The sequence below is a fragment of the Colobus angolensis genome, unplaced genomic scaffold, assembly GCF_000951035.1.
Source record: "Colobus angolensis palliatus isolate OR3802 unplaced genomic scaffold, Cang.pa_1.0 Scaffold107, whole genome shotgun sequence".
NCBI classification, from domain to species: Eukaryota; Metazoa; Chordata; class Mammalia; order Primates; family Cercopithecidae; genus Colobus; species Colobus angolensis.
Window position 1 is genome coordinate 3066280 of NW_012111697.1, and position 18602 is coordinate 3084881.

Genomic DNA, 18602 nt, shown 5'->3' on the forward strand with positions numbered 1-18602 from the left:
GTGAGCTGCTGCACCTGGACAATATTCAGAATGTTTTAAAAGTGTCTCTAGACTATGTAGCTGGGTCAGAGTCCCTGGCAGGTGTTGCCTTTTAGTTCCTTTATCTCCTGGATTATAGTGTGGGCCAGAAGGTCTTAGGAGAGGTGTCTGGAGTCCCTCAGGGATTGAGGCAGATCAGATAGTCATAACTAGGGGGTACATGCTTATTTCAGCATTTTAATGCCTGCCATTACTTATTGCCTCTGGTATGGAGTAGGGGGGATGCCTGACCCTGCACACCAGCTGTGTAGATGTGGGAGAGGGATTTCTTCCAGATGCAGACTCTCAGTAATATCCCTTGTTTCTGCCTCCATGGCTCACTCCTGCCCTCCACTGATCTGGCCACTCTCTCAGCTCATCCCACTGAAGACACCACGACACTCTCTGAGAGACCATCCCCAAGCACAGACGTCCAGACAGACCCTCAGACCCTCAAGCCATCTGGTCAGTAATTGCCTTCCCAGACTGGAAGCAGGCTATTTTCTGTTCACTGTGTATTTCCAGCACCTGGAATACAGCCCAGCACAGAATAGTTCTCAGTAAACACGTGATGGGAGAGTAAATGACTTCAATCCTGGCAGAGGGTGGGCACATGATAAATGTCTGAATAGATAAATGAATGCATAAATTATTGCTGCATACAAACCACCTAAAAACTCAGTGGCTTAAAATGATAACCATTTATTTAGCTCTCATTTCTGCAATTTGGAAATCTAGGGTGTGCTCAGCTGGCTGGTTCTTCTGGTTTCAGCTGGACTTACTCAAGTCTCTGAGGTCAGTTGTGGGTCAGCAGGGAGCTCTGTTTCTAGGGGCAATTTGATTCTTTCCCTGGTGGTCTTATCCTCCACTTCCTGCCCAGTCAACTCCCCAGTGAATGAATAGAAATGATATGCCCATGGGTCACATAGAGAGCCCGTTCATCCATTCATTCAACAGATATTCACTGAGTACCTGTTGTGTGCTAGTGCTAGGCTAGGTTCTAGGGGACAGAGATAGAGTGGTGAACAAGCCAGACAAAATCTCTGCCTTCATGGAACTATTATTCTAGTGGTAAGAGAAACACAACAAGAAATAATCATAATACGTATGTATCAGTTGATTTTAACTTGCTATCAAGAAAAATAAAGTAGGGTTAGAGAGTGACTGGGGAGTACAGGTTGAATATTCCTTATCCAAAATGCTTTGGACCAGGAGTCTTTCAGATTTCGGGTTTTAGAATATTTGCATTATACTTACCAGTTCAGCATTCCTGACCCAAAAATCTGAAGTCCAAAATGTTCCAATGGGCACTTCCTTTCGGTGCCATGTCAGACTGTTACCAGAAAGGGGTCCCAATCCAGACCCCAAGAGAAGACTCTTGGATCTTGCACCAAAAAAGAATTCAGAGTGAGTCCATAGAGTTTATTAAGAAAGTAAAGGAATAAAGAATGGCTACTCCATAGACAGAGCAGCCTATTTTTATGGTTGTTTCTTGATTATATGCTAAATAAGGGATGGATTCATGACTTTTCTGGGAAAGGGGTGGGCAATTCCTGGAACTGAGGGTTCCTCCCCTTTTTATACTGTATAGGGTAACTTCCTGACATTGCATGGCATTTGTAAACTGTCATGGTGCTGGTATTTGAGTGTCTTTTAGCATGCCAATGCATTATAACTAATGTATAATGAACTGTGAGGATGACCAGAGGGCACTCTCATTGCCATCTCGGTTTTGGTGGATTTTAACTGGCTTCTTTACTGCAACCTGTTTTATCAGCAAGGCCTTTATGACCTGTACCTTGTGCCGACCTCCTGTCTCATCCTGTGACTACCAATGTCTAACCTCTGGGGAATACAACCCAGTAGATCTCAGCCTTATTTTACCCTATTCTAGATGGAGTTGCTTTGGTTCAAACACCTCTGACGTGACATCAAAAAGTGTCAGATTTGGGAACATTTTGGATTTTGGATTTGGGGATTAGGGATAGTCAACCTGTATTTCACATACAAAACCAGGGAGGGCCCCACTGGGAAGGGAGTGAAGGAGGGAGTCATGCAGATGTCTAGGGAAAGTGTGTTCCAGACAGAGGAAACAGCCAATGCAAAGGCCCTGAGGTGAGAAGGTGCCTCCATGTTCAACAGCAGGGAGGCTGGTAGGACTGAAGTGCAGGGAGTGAGGGGAATGGGGAGGAAATGAGATTAGAGGAATAATGGGAACCAGATTGTGTGCCATGGTGAGGATTTTGGTTTTTGTTCTAAGGGTACCCAGGTGCCCCCCTTTCCTGACTTTGCCATTCACATATTCACTTCACAAACCTTTGCTGAACCCTGACTTGCTCTTTGTCTGCCTCTCCAGGTTTTCATGAGGATGACCCCTTCTTCTATGGTAAGTTATCCACAGGAAGATGTGGGGGAAGGAAAGGTGAAGGCCCCTCTGACTCTACCCCTCATTTTTCTCTCTGCAGATGAACACACCCTCCGGAAACGGGGGCTGTTGGTCGCAGCTGTGCTGTTCATCACAGGCATCATCATCCTCACCAGTGAGAACTGGAGTTGGGTGGGAAGGGCACCAAGACCAGGAGGGGGCTTATGACTGAGGGCTGGGTTCTCAAAGGTCCCTGGGCAATTTTGTTTTAAATGAGGTATCTATTAGCTGCATATCCATACAAACCACCACAGAATTCAGTGGTTTAAAATAATGACCATTTATTGAGCTCTCAAGACCACAGTTTGAAAATGTAGGCTGGGCTCAGCTGGATGATTCTTCTAGTCTCAACTGGATTTACTCTCGCATCTGAGTTTGGTTGTGGGTCAGCAGGAAACTCTGTTTCTGGGGCACCTTGGCTCCTTGCCTCATCATCTTATCCTTCACTAAGCTAGCCTGGGCTTGTTCGCATGGTGGTGGCAGGGGTCTAAGAGAGAGTGAATGCATGTAGGCTCAGAACTGGCCATTATCACTTCTGCCTCATTCCATAGGTCAAAGCAAGTCGCAAGGCTGGGCTTCACTCAAGGAAATAGACTCCACCTCTTGATGGGAAGACAGGCAAAGTCACATGGCAAAGGACATGGATACTGACAGGGAGGGGTAGAGACTAAGGGCCGTTTGGCAGTCAGCATACCACCCCAGCAGTCACAAGCTCACTGCACCCAGGCCCGGCACGGGACAAGAGTTAAACAAGGCTGTGTTGGGAGGAGACACCTGAGGATTAAATGCCTCATGGAACAACCTCACCCACTCAATCCAGCAAGAATAGAGGCTTGGAGCAGCCAGAGTAACTACTCTTTTAAGAGCTTAATGTTTCTGTAAAATCTTTTGGTACTCAAATGTTGACAGCTGTGTTGATCAGATTCATGGCAGGTGGCAGAAGGACCTGCAAAGGGTTAACTGGAGAACGTTTAATAGAGTGGTATCTCCGAGGTACAGTCAGGGTAATGAGATGGTGCAGTGCCCTAGGACCAGCAAGGATGGAGACCTGTTATCCCCCAGCCTGAGGGACGAGAGGAGATACTGGCTTTGCAGGAGGCCTGGTGAGAGATGGACCTGGGGGTGGGGCTGCTGGCAGGAGCTGTGGCCTCAGAAAGAGGGTTCCAGCCACTGCCTCACTTGTGACCAAACCAGGAGGGAGCAGGGGTGGTAAGGATCAGATATTTAAACCTCCCTCTCCTCCCACCCCACTGTCTTCTGCCAATGTTTAACTAGAGGGCAAGGGGCCCAGGGCCCAACGCAGGGACAGGAAGGTGTGGGGAAAGGCAGAATAACAAGCAGAGAAACTAATTTTTAAAAAAGGTTTTCAAAATGTTGTGGGTGAAATAAAACACAAGCTGTCAGTTAATCTATATAACCAATGCCAAGTTTCATTACCTCTCTTGTCCAACTTCCTTATTAAGAAAATGAGCATAGTCACATCTTTTTTTGCCTTAAGGGGAGAGGCAGAATTCTAACAATCATAAAACATGATTCCTGATATATGCGGAATCCCCACTGCCTGTAACACCCTGAGAGTCAAGCACTCTTGCCTCGTTCATGCAACATGTGTGTGTTGATCCTGACTTTGCACCAGGCCCTATTCTCACCCCAGTGGTGAAGTTAAGGCTCAGAGAGTTAAGGAGTTTGCCTAAGGTCACGCAGCACATAAGAGTCAGTGAATTCATTTGCTGGCGGGTCGTGGTGGCTCACTCCTGTAATCCCAGTACTTTGGGAGGCCAAGGTGGGAGGATGGCTTGAGCCCAGGGATTCAAGACCAGCCTGGACAAAATGGCAAGATCCTGTCTCTACACAAATAATTAAAAAAAAAAAAAGAATCAGTGAAGGATTGGACCCAGGTTTGTGTGAGAGCAGAGCCTGAACGTTAGCTCTGGGGCCATGTATTTTTCCAACAGCAAATACTTGTGGGCACCTCGTCTGTGCCAAACCTATGCTGGGTGATGCTGGGGGTATGGTGGTGACAAGCAGCCCTGGTCCCTGTCCTCAGGAACTCACATCTGGTCAGGAGAAGATGATAAGCAAATAAATGCATGAATGAGTGGATACAGAGAAAGATACTTGCCAAATAAAGCAGAGTGACAGGGAAGAGAGGGGTGGGGAGAAAAGCCCTCCCTGGAGTGGTGAAATTGGAACTGACACCTGATGATGAGAAGATGAATCACCAGGTAGAGAGGGCAGCAAGTGCCAAGTCCTGGAGGCAGGAATGAGCTGCGCCCATTGCTATAGCAGCAGAGGAAGCAAAGTAGCCAGGACAGGATAGGCTGCGGGAGAGTAGAAGAAGACGAGGCCAGAGAGCTGAGGGGCTGGAGGAGGCAAGGGTGGCAGGTGTTTTCTAAAGTACCCTTGGCTTCTAAGGTCCCCCCTCCCTCACTCTGGACCAGCCACAGATGAGTCTCTGGAGCCCATCTGTGTCCTCCTACCTCAAGGCCTTTGCGCTGCTGTTCCCTCTGCCTGTAACACCTTTCCTCCAGGTGTCTCCCTTACCTCCTTCAGACCTTTGCTCAAATGTCACCTCCTTGGCGGGCCACAGTGGTTCACGTATGTAATCCTAGCACTTTGGGAGGCCAAGGCAGGTGGATCCCTTGAGGCCAGGAGTTCAAGACCAGCTTGGCCAACATGGTGAAACCCTGTCTCTACTAAAAATACAAAAATTAGCTGGGCGTGGTGGCATGTGCCTGTCATCTCAGCTACGCGGGAGGCTGAGGCAGGAGAATCACTTGAACCCAGGAGGTAGAGGCTGCAGTGAGCCGAGATTGCACCACTGCATTCCAGCCTGGGCGACACAGCAAGACTCTGTCTCAAAAAAAAAAAAAAAAGTCGCCTCCTCATTGAAGCCCCAGTAGCCATCCCCGTGAGAATGAGCCCAGCTCCTGGGCCTCCATGCCTCCTTCCTGGCCTTATTTCCCATCATAGGACTTAACACCATCCCACGTAGTGCCTTCATACATTTGACTTTGTTATTTTTCTTCTTGTTGGTCTTTCCACATAGAAAGACAACTCTGCCAGGGCAGGGATTTTTTTCTTTATCCTCAACTGTGTTCTTAGTGCCTGAATGAATGAATAAGTGACATACAAAATAATGGGAGTTTCCAAATGGCTCATCTGTGAGCCTGTGTGGGAAGTGCCTCTCGCAGGGCTTCTCGGTGCATTTCTCCATCACTTGTTTATGGAGCTGCCTTTGAACTTCCGGAGGGGCAGGGTTGATCAACCTGGTTCCCCAGCCCCAGAACACACAATAAGAATCAATATCGCTCTAGCTCATGACTGAACCATTTCCTTCACCCACAGGTGGCAAATGCAGACAACTGTCCGGGTTATGCCGGAATTATTGCAGGTGAGTCCATCAGAAACAGGAACCGACAACCCGCTGAGCACCCCAAGACCAAGCCCCCTGCCAGCTCACCGTGCCCAGCCTCCTGCATCCCCTCGAAGAGCCTGGCCAGAGAGGGAAGGCACAGATGATGAAGCTGGAGCCAGGGCTGCCGGTCTGAGTCCCCTACCTCCCCCAACCCTACCCACCCCTGAAGGCTGTCTGGCGCCTTGGGGACTGTCCCTCAAGTTATCTCCTCTGTTCAGACAAAAAGTAAAGCACTGTGGTCCTTTCCCCAGCATCTCTGATCATTTGGGACAGGGGAGTGGAAAGAGGAGGCAGGGGCTGCCTCGGGGCCCTCAAGGAATAAAACAAAGGCTGGACGTGGTGGCCCACACCTATAACCCCAGCCCTTTGGGAGGCTGAGGTGGGAGGATCACTTGAGGCCAGTAGTTCAAGACCAGTCTGGGCAACATAGTGAGACCTTGTCTCTACAAAAAATAAAAATATTAACTGGGCCTGGTGGTGCTTGCCTAGAGTCCCAGCTACTCAGGAGGCTAAGGCAGGAGAACTGCTTGAGCCCAGGAGGTCGAGATTTTAGTGAGCCGTGATTGTGCCACTATATTCCAGCCTGGGTGACACAGTGAGATCCTGTTTCTAAAAAAGAAAAATAAAGCCAAGGCAGGGAATAAAGTGAAGGAAGCCAGTCTAGTGTGTAGCAGACAGGATGGTGGTAGGTGGGTATAGGTGACTTTGTGTGTTGGGTGACTCTGGCCAGAGAGAGAGCCAAGGCTGGCTTCTGCCTGCAGGCAGTTTGAGAACACTTGGTATGGCCCCCACAGGGGAGCAGGTACCCGGTGTCAGCTCACCCTTAACATTTTTAAGGGTTTGGAGGTCCCAGATCACAGGGATCCCCTCTCCTTCCTACTTCTAGTCCCTTCCCACACTGGGAGGGGCCTTGCATACATGAGTGTGGATGCCACAGCTTGCACCTCCAAGTTCCATCCACAGCCCCCAGTACACATATGGCCACCATCTGGGCCACTTCTTGGCTTAGGAACGTTTCCACCAAAAAGGCCTTGCAGGCCCCAGCATGGGCTCTGAGTAATTTGAGAGAGGAATTCAGGGGTCCTAGGGATCTAGAACTTGGTCACGAAGAGCATAGATGCTGGTGGGCACTTCCTAAAGGCCTTTGGCTCCACCAGGTTAGGCCACAGCAGGGCCCCTGAAGTGCAGGACTTAGACCAGAGCTCTACGCAGGCTTAAGGGTCATGCCAAAGTCAAGAGACAAGGTCCTGGTCACAGGGCTTGCATAACCATGTTTCACAAACTTCAGGTCACAACCCATTCATGGGTTACTATATCAGTTTAGTGAGCTCTGAGTAGCATAAGAAAAAAGAGAGAAAGAAAGAATAATTTTAAAAAGACATTAGTACATCACTAATAACAAGTGTAAGATTGTATATATATAATATGCATAGCATGTCATGAACATCGTATGTAATATAATATATAATGTATGAATATGACAATTATTATAATGACATATAGTTATTAATACATCACTATAAATGTTATTACTGCATCACTAATCTCAAATGTAAGACTGTATATATAATATATAGCATGTTATATACATTATATATGTATACATATATGTTATAATATGCATATTATGCACATACAGGGGGATACTAAAATTATTTCATTATTTGCACCTACCACCTAAAGCAGAACAGATGTCTAACTGATCAGGAGGGGATGTCATCTAGATATGAGTATACATTTATGTATATAATGGATTATGTGGTTTTTTGTTGTTTTTTTTGAGATGGAGTCTCACTCTCTCAAGCTGGAGCTCAGTGGAGTGATCTCAGCTCACTGCAACCTCCGCTTCCCAGGTTCAAGCGATTCTCCTGCCTCAACCTCCCAAGCAGCTGAGATCACAGATGCCCACCATCACGCCTGGCTAATTTTTGTATGTTTAGTAGAGATGGGGTTTCACCATTTTGGCCAGGCTGGTCTCAAACTCCTGACTTCAGGAGATCTGCCCACCTCGACCTCCCAAATTGCTGGGATTACAGGCATGAGCTACCTTGCCCAGCCTGAGTATGTCTATTAAATTGAATCATTTGAAAATGGCAATATTCAAATGTGTTTGACCTATAAAACTAGCAATGTCATATGGCTCAACCTAACAGTATACATGATAGTGTGCTATGAAATGCATTTCATACTGCAGGTTGCTTTTTGAAAACGTTGAGAAGCACTGGGGAGTTGGGGACATAGGTTGTGGTAGGGAAGATAAATTTCTGCTTAGAACAGGAAATGCTGACAGCTATGTTTGCCTGCTGGTGGGGTGGTGCTGGTGTGTGCAAGATGTTTCTATAACAATAGTTCTCAAACTTCAACATCACATACTCCCAACTTCTGACATATTTTCATCTCATCTGTACTATTATTCTCTCTTTTGAAAGATCAACTCCCTTTTTAGCTTAAACATATTTATTTTAAAACCTGCAATCATATATGGAAAATCAATACTGCTTAATATAGATAGAAGATAGCTATAAAGATAAATCCAAGGCCAGGCGCAGGGGCTCACACCTGTAATCTCAGCACTTTGGGAGGCCGAAGCAGGCAGATCACTTGAAGTCAGGAGTTCAAGACCAACCTGGCCAACATGGTGAAACCCCGTCTCTACTACATAAAAATACAAAAATTAACTGGGTGTGGTGGCGCGCGCCTGTAGTCCCAGCTACCCAGGAGGCTGAAGCACAAAAATTGCTTGAACCCAGGAGGCAGAGGCTGTAGTTAGCTGAGATCGTGTCACTGCACTCCAGCCTGGGTGACAGAGTGAGACTCTGTCAAATAAATAAATAAATACACTCAGTGAAAAGTAATGAAGATGTTATGTTGCATTCTAGCTGGGTCTGGAGTTCCTTGCAGAGCGCTCTGAACCAGAGGCCTGGGTCTGTGGTGTTGGAGGGAGACCCTCAAATATCAGGGAGGTGATCCTCACGCTGCTGCCCAAAGAAGCTGCAGGGTTGGGGAGGCCCAGGAGAACTCTCACTTCTGACACCAGCTGCAGGTTTGAGGGTTCCCAAGGGTTTGACAATTCACTACAGGGACTCACGGAACTCACTGAATGCTCTCAGACTCACAGTTATGGGTTATTATAGTGAAAGGAAACAGAGAAAGCCAACCGAGGACAGAGACACGTGAGGAAGCGTCCAGGAATGTCCCAAGTGCAAAGCTTCCAGCTGTCTCCTCCCAGCACTGTCTTCTGTGGGTACCCATGTGGGACAGCACACGCAGAGTGTTGCCAATCAGGAAAACTCACTCAAGCCTTGGCGTCCAGGGTTTTTACTGGGGTTCAGTCACATAGACGTAATTGACCACATGTGTGACCGACATTAGTTTCCAGCCCCTCCAGGGGTGGAGCTGATACTGTGTGGCCCACAGCCCCCACCGGAAATCACACTGTTAGAAATGATCTGATGTGTCCCTAGGTCCTTATGTAAATAGAGACACTCTTATCAGGCAGAATATTCCAGGGGCTTAGAGATTATCTTCCAACAGCAAGGCCAAAAGTCAGCCCTTTCTTTGGGGTAAAATTAATTCCTTACTATAGAGACTTTCTCCCTCATCTCATTTGATGGATTAAGAGATATTCAAGGCCGGGGGCAGTGGCTCATGCCTGTAATCCCAGCACTTTGGGAGGTTGAGGCAGGCAGATCACCTGAGGTCAGGAGTTCGAGACCAGCCAGGCCAACATGGCAAAACTCCATCTCTATTAAAATACAAAAATTAGCCAGGCGTGGTGGTGGGCACCTGTAGTCCCAGGTACTCAGGAGGCTGAGGCAGGAGAATCGCTTGAGTCTGGGAGGTGGAGGTTTCAGTGAGCTGAGATTGTGCCACTACACTCCAGCCTGGGCAACAGAGAGACTCCATTTTGAAAGAAAGAGAGAGAGAGAGAGAGAGAAAGAAAAAGAAAGAAAGAGAAAGAGAGGAAGAGAGAAAGAGAGAAAGAAAAGAAAGAAAGAAAGAAAGAAAGAAAGAAAGAAAGAAAGAAAGAAAAAGAAAGAAAGAAAGAAAGAAAGAAAGAAAGAAAGAAAGATAGATCTACATGGCTAATAAGCACATGAAAAGATGTTCAATATCAACAGTCATCAGTAAAAATAAATGAAAATCACAATGAGATACCACCACACACCCACTAGGATGACTAAAATTGAAAAGACAGACACTTTTAAGTGGGAAGAGGATGTGGAGAAAGTGGAATTTCCATTTGTAGCTAGACCAGAAAGGGGTACAATCACTTTAGAAAACTGACAGTTTCTAGGCCAGGTGTGGTGGCTCGCACCTGTAATCCCAGCACTTTGGGAGGCTGGAAGATCATCTGAGCTCAGGAGTTCGAGACCAGCCTGGCCAACATGGTGAAGCCCCGTCTCTACTAAAAATACAAAAATTAGCTGAGTGTGGTGGCGGGCGCCTGTAATCCCAGCTACCTGGGAGGCTGAGGCAGGAGTATCACTTGAACCCAGGAGGCAGAGGTTGCAATGAGCCGAGATCACACCACTGTACTTCAGCCTGGGTGACAGAATGAGACTCAGTCTTGGAAAAAAAAAAAAAAAGAAAGAAAGAAAGAAAAGAAAACTGGCAATTTCTTAAAAAGGTAAATGTGCACTTAACCTGTGACCCAGCAATTCAACTCTTAAGTATTTATCCAGGGAGAAATCAATCCGTATGTTCACACAAAGACTCACATGCAAATGTTTACAGCAATATCTGTAACAGCAAAAAGACTAGAAACAATCCCAAGGTCCATGAGCACAAGTGAGCGGATTACAAACTGTGGAAGGAAGAAAGACTGAGCTACACAACACATGAATGAATCTCAAAAGCATTGTCCTGAGTGAAAGAAGCCACATAGGAAAGAACACAGACTATATAATTCCATTTATATGAAGTTCTGAAATATGCAAAACTGGTTAACAGCGATAAAAGTCAGAATAGTAGTGGCCTCTACTATGTCAGCAGGAGGTGGGGAGAGACTGAAAGGGGGCATGAAAGAACTTTCTGGAAGGATTGAAATGTTCTGTGCCCTGATGACAGTGGTACAGATTACATGTCCATATATTGATCAGATGATCAAATTGTACAATTAAGTTCTGAGGGCTTTGCGCAGTGGCTCACGCCTGTAATCCCAACACTTTGGGAGGCCAAGGCAGGTGGATCACTTGACGCCTGGAGTTTAAGACCAGCCTGGCCAACATGATGAAACTCCATCTCTACTAAAAATATAAAAATTAGCCGGGCATGGTGGTGCATGCCTGTAATCCCAGCTCCTCAGGAGGCTGAAGCAGGAGAATCGCCTGAACATGGGAGGCGGAGTTTGCAGTGAGCCGAGATCACGCCACTGGACTCCAGCCTGGGTGATGGAGCAAGACCCTGTCTCAAAGGAAAAAAAAAAAAAAAAAGAAGAAAAAAGATTTGTACACTTTACTATGTGTAAGTGATATTTGGATGTGTGTCCCCTCCAAATCTCATGTTGAAATGTGATCCCCAATGTTGGAGGGGGGCGTGGTGGGAGGTGATTGGGTCATGGGGGTGGATCCCTCATGAATGGCTTGGTGCCCTCCCCATGGTTGTGTGTTGAGCTCTTGCCCTGTTAGCTCACGTGACAGCTGGTTGTTTAAAGAGCCTGGCACCTCCTCCCGTCTCTCTCTTGCTCCTGCTCTTGCCATGGGACACGCCTGCTATCCCTTCACTTCCCGCTATGAGTAAAAGATTCCTGAGGCCTCTTCACCAAAAGCCAAGCAGATGCTAGTGCTGTGCTTGTATAGCCTGAAGAACCATGAGCCAAAGAAATCTTTTTTCCTTATAAATTACTCTCTCAAGTATTCTTTTATGGCAATGCAAAATGAACTAACGCAGGAAGTTATAACTCAATCCAGAACAAGAATATTGAAAACAAAAAGGCAGATCTGTCCTGGGTAATGATGATTTTCTGATCCCTGGATCTCAGACAGAGCAGCCAGATGCTGAAGCTGACGTGCACAACGGGGGCTCCTGATTGGGGTGGAGAGAGAAGCTCCTTGGGTGAGTCAGTCTGCTCTTGTTGTGGAATCATTTGCAGTCTTCACTTAGAGTCCACTCCACTAGCCTTTCCAAAGAGCTTGTCAGCCTCTAATTCCTTATACCAAGCCAGACCAATTTCACTTAAAATTGACAGTCACAAATAATCTCAAAATCTCGTGGCTTACAACAAAGGTTTGTTTCTCGCTCTCAGTACATGTCCCTCACGGTTCAGCTAGGAGCTAGGATGGGACTCAAGATGATGGGGAAGCCTGGGCAGGCGCGGTGGCTCACACCTGCAATCCCAGCACTTTGGGAGGCTGAGGCAGGCGGATCGCTTGAGCTCAGGAGTTCGAGACTAGCCTGGCCAATATGGTGAAACTTTGTCTCTACAAAAAAATACAAAAATTAGGCCAAGTGCCGTGGCTTACACCTGTAATGCCAGCACTTTGGGAGGCTGAGGCAGGTGGATTACCTGAGGTCAGTAGTTTGAGACCAGCCTAGCCAACATGGCAAAACCCCATCTCTACTAAAAATAGAAAGATTAGCCAGGTGTGGTGGTGCATGCCTGTAATCCCAGCTACTCAGGAGACCAAGGCAGGAGAATCACTTGAACCTGAGAGGCAGAGGTTGCAGTGAGCCAGGATCGAGCCACTGCACTCCAGCCTGGGCGACAGAGTGACACTCCATCTCAAAAAATAAATAAATAAAAATAAGCTGGGCATGGTGGCTTGTACCTGTGGTCCCAGCTACTTGGGGGGTGAGGTGGGAGGATCACTTGAGCCCAAGAGATGGAGGGTGCAGTGAGCTGAGATCACGCCACTGCACTCCAGAGTGAGACCCTGTCTAAAAGAAAAGAAAAGAAATGTTTCTAGTTATCATTGCAGGCAGAAGGCAGAACAAGGAACAAGGTGAGACACACACTGGCTCTTATAGCCTCTGTCAGGAGGGGACACACCTCATTTCTTCTCACATTGTCATTAGTGAAAGCAAATCACATGGACACATTTGAGTTCAACATGGCAGGAAATTGCAGTCTTCTTGTAGGAAAGTATATTAATCCGTTTTCACGCTGTTGATAAAGACATACCCGAGATTGGGCAATTTACAAAAGAAAGAACTTTATTGGATTTACGGTTCCACATGACTGGGGAGGCCTCAATCATGACAGAAGGTGAAAGGCACATCTCACGTGGCGGCAGACAAGAGGAGAGAGCTTGTGCAGGGAAACTCCCATTTTTAAAATCCTCAGACCTCATGAGACTCATTCACCATCACAAGACCAGCAAGAGAAAGACCTGCCTTTATGATTCAACCACCTTCCACTGGGCCCCTCCCACAACATGTGAAAATTCAAGATGAGATTTGGGTGGGGGCACAGCCAAACCACATCAGAAGGAACTAGGTATTGATGGGCAGTAATATTGTTTACTACAAAGGACGTTTACTATCTCACATAGCAAGAGTTCTAGAGGCAGAAACTGTATTCAGCTTCAGGAGACAGTCAGAAACAACAGTGACTTAAAGAGGTAATTTATTCCTCTCTCACATAGCAGAACTCTGAAGTACATAGTGCGAGGCTGGGAAAGTGGATCCCTAATATCATAAAGGACCAGACTTGCTGCTCTGCCACCCTAAGCATGTGGCCTGAAGCCTCAAGATAACAAAATAGCTGCAGAAGCCTCAGCCATCATGCCACATTCCAGGAGAAAAATCAAGAGGGGAAAAAAGTATGGGAGAGGAAAGGCACCACTAGGTGATTCAGCTCCTTTTAAAGAGACTTCCCAAGATTCCCTCCCAGAGACTTCTGCTTCCTTCGGATTGCTACCTCTAACTGCAAAGGACACAGAAATGTAGTCTTTTAGCTGTCCATGACACCCCAAATACCATCAAGGAAAATAACTGCCGCCAGGAATTTGTTGATTAGGAGACTGAGAAGGATGGGGAGCTGCCACCAAGTCAGGAGGTGGAGCCTCAAGCCATTTTTATTCCAACGTAAAAGGAAAAGATAAATGTTAAGACTGGGGGTTGGCCAGGCATGGTGGTTCACGCCTATAACCCCAGCATTTTGGGAGGCCTGGGCAGGTGGATCACCTGAGGTCAGGAGTTTGAAACCAGCCTGGACAACAGGGTGAAATCCTGTCTCTACTAAAAATACAAAAATTAGCCAGGCATGGTGACACATGGCTGTAATCCCATCTACTCGGGAGGCTGAGACAACAGAATCACTTGAACCCAGGAGGTGGAGGTTGCAGTGAGCCAAAATTGCACCATTGCACTCCAGCCTGGGTGACAAGAGTGAGACTTCATCTCCAAAAAAAAAAAAAAAAAAGACTGGTGGTTGTTGAAACTTCCAGAGGACAGCAGCACTGATTCTCAGACTTGATAGAGACCTCCAGACATCACTTCAACAACGCCTCCAATGCTCTCAAAGAGCTTTTCATCTGCTGCCCAATCCCTTTCTGGCACAAGACATCTTTTTTCTGTGGCATCATGGTCTGAGGTGAAGCTTCCTCCTCCTCCACTCTTACATCAGGGGAGATCTCTTGCCAGGAGCTAATGGAGTGGATGTTGTAATTCAGCTAGCCTCCTGAGTACAGTTCTGTCAAAGTTCTTGTTTTGAAAAAATTGAGGCCAGATCACATTAACTGGAAGGAATCTGCCTTTTCTCATCTGACGCTAGACTGTGCTTTTCTTGGGGGTGTTGAGAATGACCTCCAACGATTGCTTTGGTAAAGTCTGTTGGCTTCTCAAGAAGTTATTGAGTCAAGGACTCCAGCTGCTGATGGTGGGAGGTTAAACAAGGTTTGAAACATAGCCTGAGGTGGCTTTGTAATGTGTAACCTTGGCCAGGTTAAACTACACTTCCCAGAATCCTTTTCCCTAGATGCGCATATTTTATGGTTAGGGTGAACCACAAGGGACATTCTTGTTAGGGATTTGCTGGGTAGAGGTGAAGCTGTGGACATTTTGCACTTGTACCAGTTGTCACTTATCAGACAACAACCAGGGCTGCAACTGTTCCCCCTTCCCCTGGATCCTCCTTCAGCTTCCCCAGTTGTTGGGCCAGGCATGTGTGCTTAGCTCCATGATGAAGGACCGTGACTCCAGCAAGACACCCACACTACCAAGGTCATAAACAAGAAGAATTAACATGGGGCCAGGCGTGGTGGCTCATGCCTGTAATGCCAGCACTCTGGGAGGCCAAGGCAGGCAGATCACTTGAGGTCAGGAGTTCAAGACCAACCTGGTCAACATGGTGAAACCCCATCTCTACTAAAAATACAAAAATTACCCAGGTGCGGTGTTGCATGCCTGCAATCCCAGCTACTTGGGAGGCTGAGGCAAGAGAATCTCTTCAACCTGGGAAGCAGAGGTTGCAGTGAGCAGAGATCACACCACTGCTCTCCAGCCTGGTCAACCGAGTGAAACTCTGTCTCGAAAAGAAAAAAAAGGAAAAACAAAAAAAGAAAAGAAAAAGAAAAATAATTAACATGGGGTTCAGTCCATCCTTGTGGACTCCAGCTTGTGCTTATGAGTTCCAGCTTGTTCCATGCTCTCCCCAACCTTACCTCCATTTTCCTTTCCTGACTTCCTGCACTTGTGGGTTTCAAGTTACAGCATCAAGCACAAAGACAACAGCCCTACAAAGAGAGCTTCACTAGCAGCTACAATTGCTGAAGGTCAAATTCGTGTAGCAAACTGTGTGTGTGTGTCTGTGTGTGTGTGTACGTGCACACATGTATTAAAGGTTCAGCTTTGCTGATACAGAATTTGGTACTAAGAGTGGTTCCAGAAGACCAGAATCTTGCCAGTGAGATCTGGTTTTTCTAGAATTGGTTCTCTAATTAAATTGAAAGCCATTAATGGCCCTGTTTTCAGTGATGAAGGGTACACTTATAGGTCATAGCATAGAGTGGCAAGGCAATCACTCAGATCATCACCAGTAGCTTCCTGTATTAGGTTTCTATAGAAGGAAAGGCTCTGGCTGACTATTTGCTTCCACAGAACAGTTTAGTGAAAATAAGAAGTGTAATGGGGTTGGCTCATTTCTTCTCACTGTGCTGGAAAACTTGGAGCTGGGGTGGAATGATGCACTCAGAACTTTACCTTCCCAGCTCTGGTTCTGTATAAGGGACTTGAAAGCTTCTGTGAGTGGTGGCCCTGAAAGAAACTTGTATTTCCCATAGTTACAGGGCTGAGATTTCTGAAAACCAAAGCTAAAGTCTAATCCAACAAAAGTTGAACTCCTAACCTCACAGGGTCTTTTTTGTTAAAGTTAGGGCTTTGATTGGGGAGGAATGGGATCCTGAAAATTGGGATGGAGACATATGAGCAGATTCCAGTGAAGCTGAGGATTTTAAGACCCCTAAATTCTGCCAAGTCTCTTTGTCCGCAGAGGCAGCCCTTTCACTCCTGCCTGCAGAAGTGAGTCTCCTCTTCCCTGAAGAGACCGTAATGACCTTCCATAAGGCAAGGCATCTATGCTCCTTAGTACCTATTCCTATTGCTTCTTACTTCTAAGACCTGTGACTAGACTCAAGGCTCAAGAGAACATGAAAGGTGAAGTACAAAATGTGACCTAAGAGGGGGTGCAATACACACCTAAAGAATTGCTAATTTCTGTTTGCCAATTTATATCAACAAAGAACTGGGGAATATGTGCACAAATGGATCTTAAGGGTGTGGAATCAAGGTGGAAGACAATATAGTTGGATCAAGCCAAATGTATTCACATTGGCCCACCAAGCAGAGATGTAATGTTTGAGCTTGAGGGGCTAGGAATGGCTCTGACAGTTTGCTTGGTTGGTTGATTCATATATGGACCCATACCTGGGCCTATAATAGGTTGAAAATGCCAGAATTTCCTTGGTGTGCTAAAGAGCATGAATCAGCACATTTTTGTTCTGTAAAAGGCCAAAGAGTAAACGTTTTAGGTTTTACAGGCCAGTCTCAGTTTTTCACTCTTCAGCTCTCCCATTGTAGCAATAAATCCATCAAGGACAATTAGTAAGTAAATGAGCATGGCTGTGCTCCAATATAAGTTTGTTTATAAACACTGAAATTTGAATTTGTATCATTTTCATGTGTCACAAATATTATTTTTCTTTTGATTTTATTTCAACTAAAAAAATGTAAAAACCAATTCTATTTTGTGGGCCACACGAAAACAGCCCAGGAATTAGATTTGGCCCTCGGACTGTCATTTGGCAATTCCTGCTGTAGTGAAAGGCAGCCAAAGGCTCAGGGAGATTGGAACGCTGGAGTGGCTTTATCATGTAAGATTTGCTCATCTATACACGTTGAGAGTGCCAAGGGGACTCGACTTTCACCCTAGCTATCAGAATTAAAGTTATGAAGGAGAGGCCTAGCATCCTTGAAGAGCTCTGTGGTGGCTCTTCATTGTAGGTTAGAAACTCTAGTGGAGGTCATCAAGATGGCTGACCAGACGTGCCCAACGCTCAGCTGTGTAGAGTGTCTAAGAGAAAACACTGGAGTTCAGCAAAGGAGTGACAAAAACTCACAACATTGTGATGGCAGCATAGAGAGGGAAGCAAAGCACCTGAGCAGTATTGGTACAGAGCCAAGAGGACACCCCATTTCAGGTAGAAGGTAAGTGAGAGGTGCCCTGCAGTCCTTGCTTGCAATCCTAGCTATAGGAGGACCTCATGGTCCTCACAGGCCTGAAGCCCAGTCTAGGAAGCTGCCTAGAATCCACATGGCTACACAGAAGGAACTCACACTGAGGCCCCACTCCCAAAGACCCAGGCTGCTATCACACAGGGCTATTTTGAGAACAGAGCCCACTGCTATAGCGCATTCTGCCCTGGGGGCCAATAGCCCCTGCATCGCCACATCCCTGGGGTCTTTCTGTTATTCCACCATGTCCACACAAAAGGGTGCATGCCACAACACCAGTTAGATCCAGAAGTACAGCTATGACCCCAGCATTTGAACTCATACAGTGACCCACACCTCAGGAAACAGGCAACCTATCACAGCGGGGTAGCAGCCCCCAAAACATGGGGAACCAATGTGCAAATCCCTCAGGGACCAAGGACTTGTCTGTCTGGTGCCCACCACTGATGGCAACGCTGCCTCACAACTAGCAGAGCCACCATACCCAGTGCACACTTCCCTAGGGTTCACCCAGCTCCTTCCTCCAGCAAAACCACACCACTGCCCCCTCAAACACCTGAATATTAGGCCACTGAAGTATTCACAGACACTGCTGACATTAATTACAGCCAAAGAAGTCACATGGAGATCATACTACTGTGTTCATCCAGAACCACAGCCAAAGCATCCTACACAACCAACACCGTAGGATATATATATAGGAAAAAGTCTTTACTTATGAAAGCTACTCCATAAAATTGGAAGAGGTAACTATTACACCACATGTGTAGGAACATAAGAAACATGAAAAAGCAAGAAAACATGACACCTTTAAAGGAACACAATAATCCTCCAATAATAGACCCCAAAGAAAAGAACATTTGTGCAATTCCCAAAAAAGAATTCAAATGATCTCAAGGAAATTTAATGGGATACAAGAGAATACAAATAGACAATTCAACAAAATCAGGAAAACAGGGCTGGGTGCGGTGGCTCACGCCCATAATCCCAGCACTTTGGGAGGCTGAGGCGGGTGGATCACCTGAGGTCAGGAGTTTGGGAGCAACCTGGCCAACACGGCGAAACCCC

The 18602-nt window shown here is 46.5% G+C and overlaps 1 protein-coding gene across 1 annotated transcript in view; it reads left to right on the forward strand.

Moving 5' to 3' along the window:
* The window catches only part of FXYD5 (FXYD domain containing ion transport regulator 5), a 15938-nt gene extending 9830 nt beyond the window's left edge, over nucleotides 1-6108 (forward strand). Inside the window, exons 6-9 of the mRNA XM_011947810.1 lie at nucleotides 394-483; nucleotides 2375-2404; nucleotides 2484-2558; nucleotides 5792-6108. Of these exons, the coding sequence (XP_011803200.1) occupies nucleotides 394-483; nucleotides 2375-2404; nucleotides 2484-2558; nucleotides 5792-5841 (245 nt within the window). The 3' untranslated portion in view covers nucleotides 5842-6108. The remainder of the gene's footprint in view (nucleotides 1-393; nucleotides 484-2374; nucleotides 2405-2483; nucleotides 2559-5791) is intronic.
* The last annotated feature ends 12494 nt before the right edge of the window (nucleotides 6109-18602 follow it).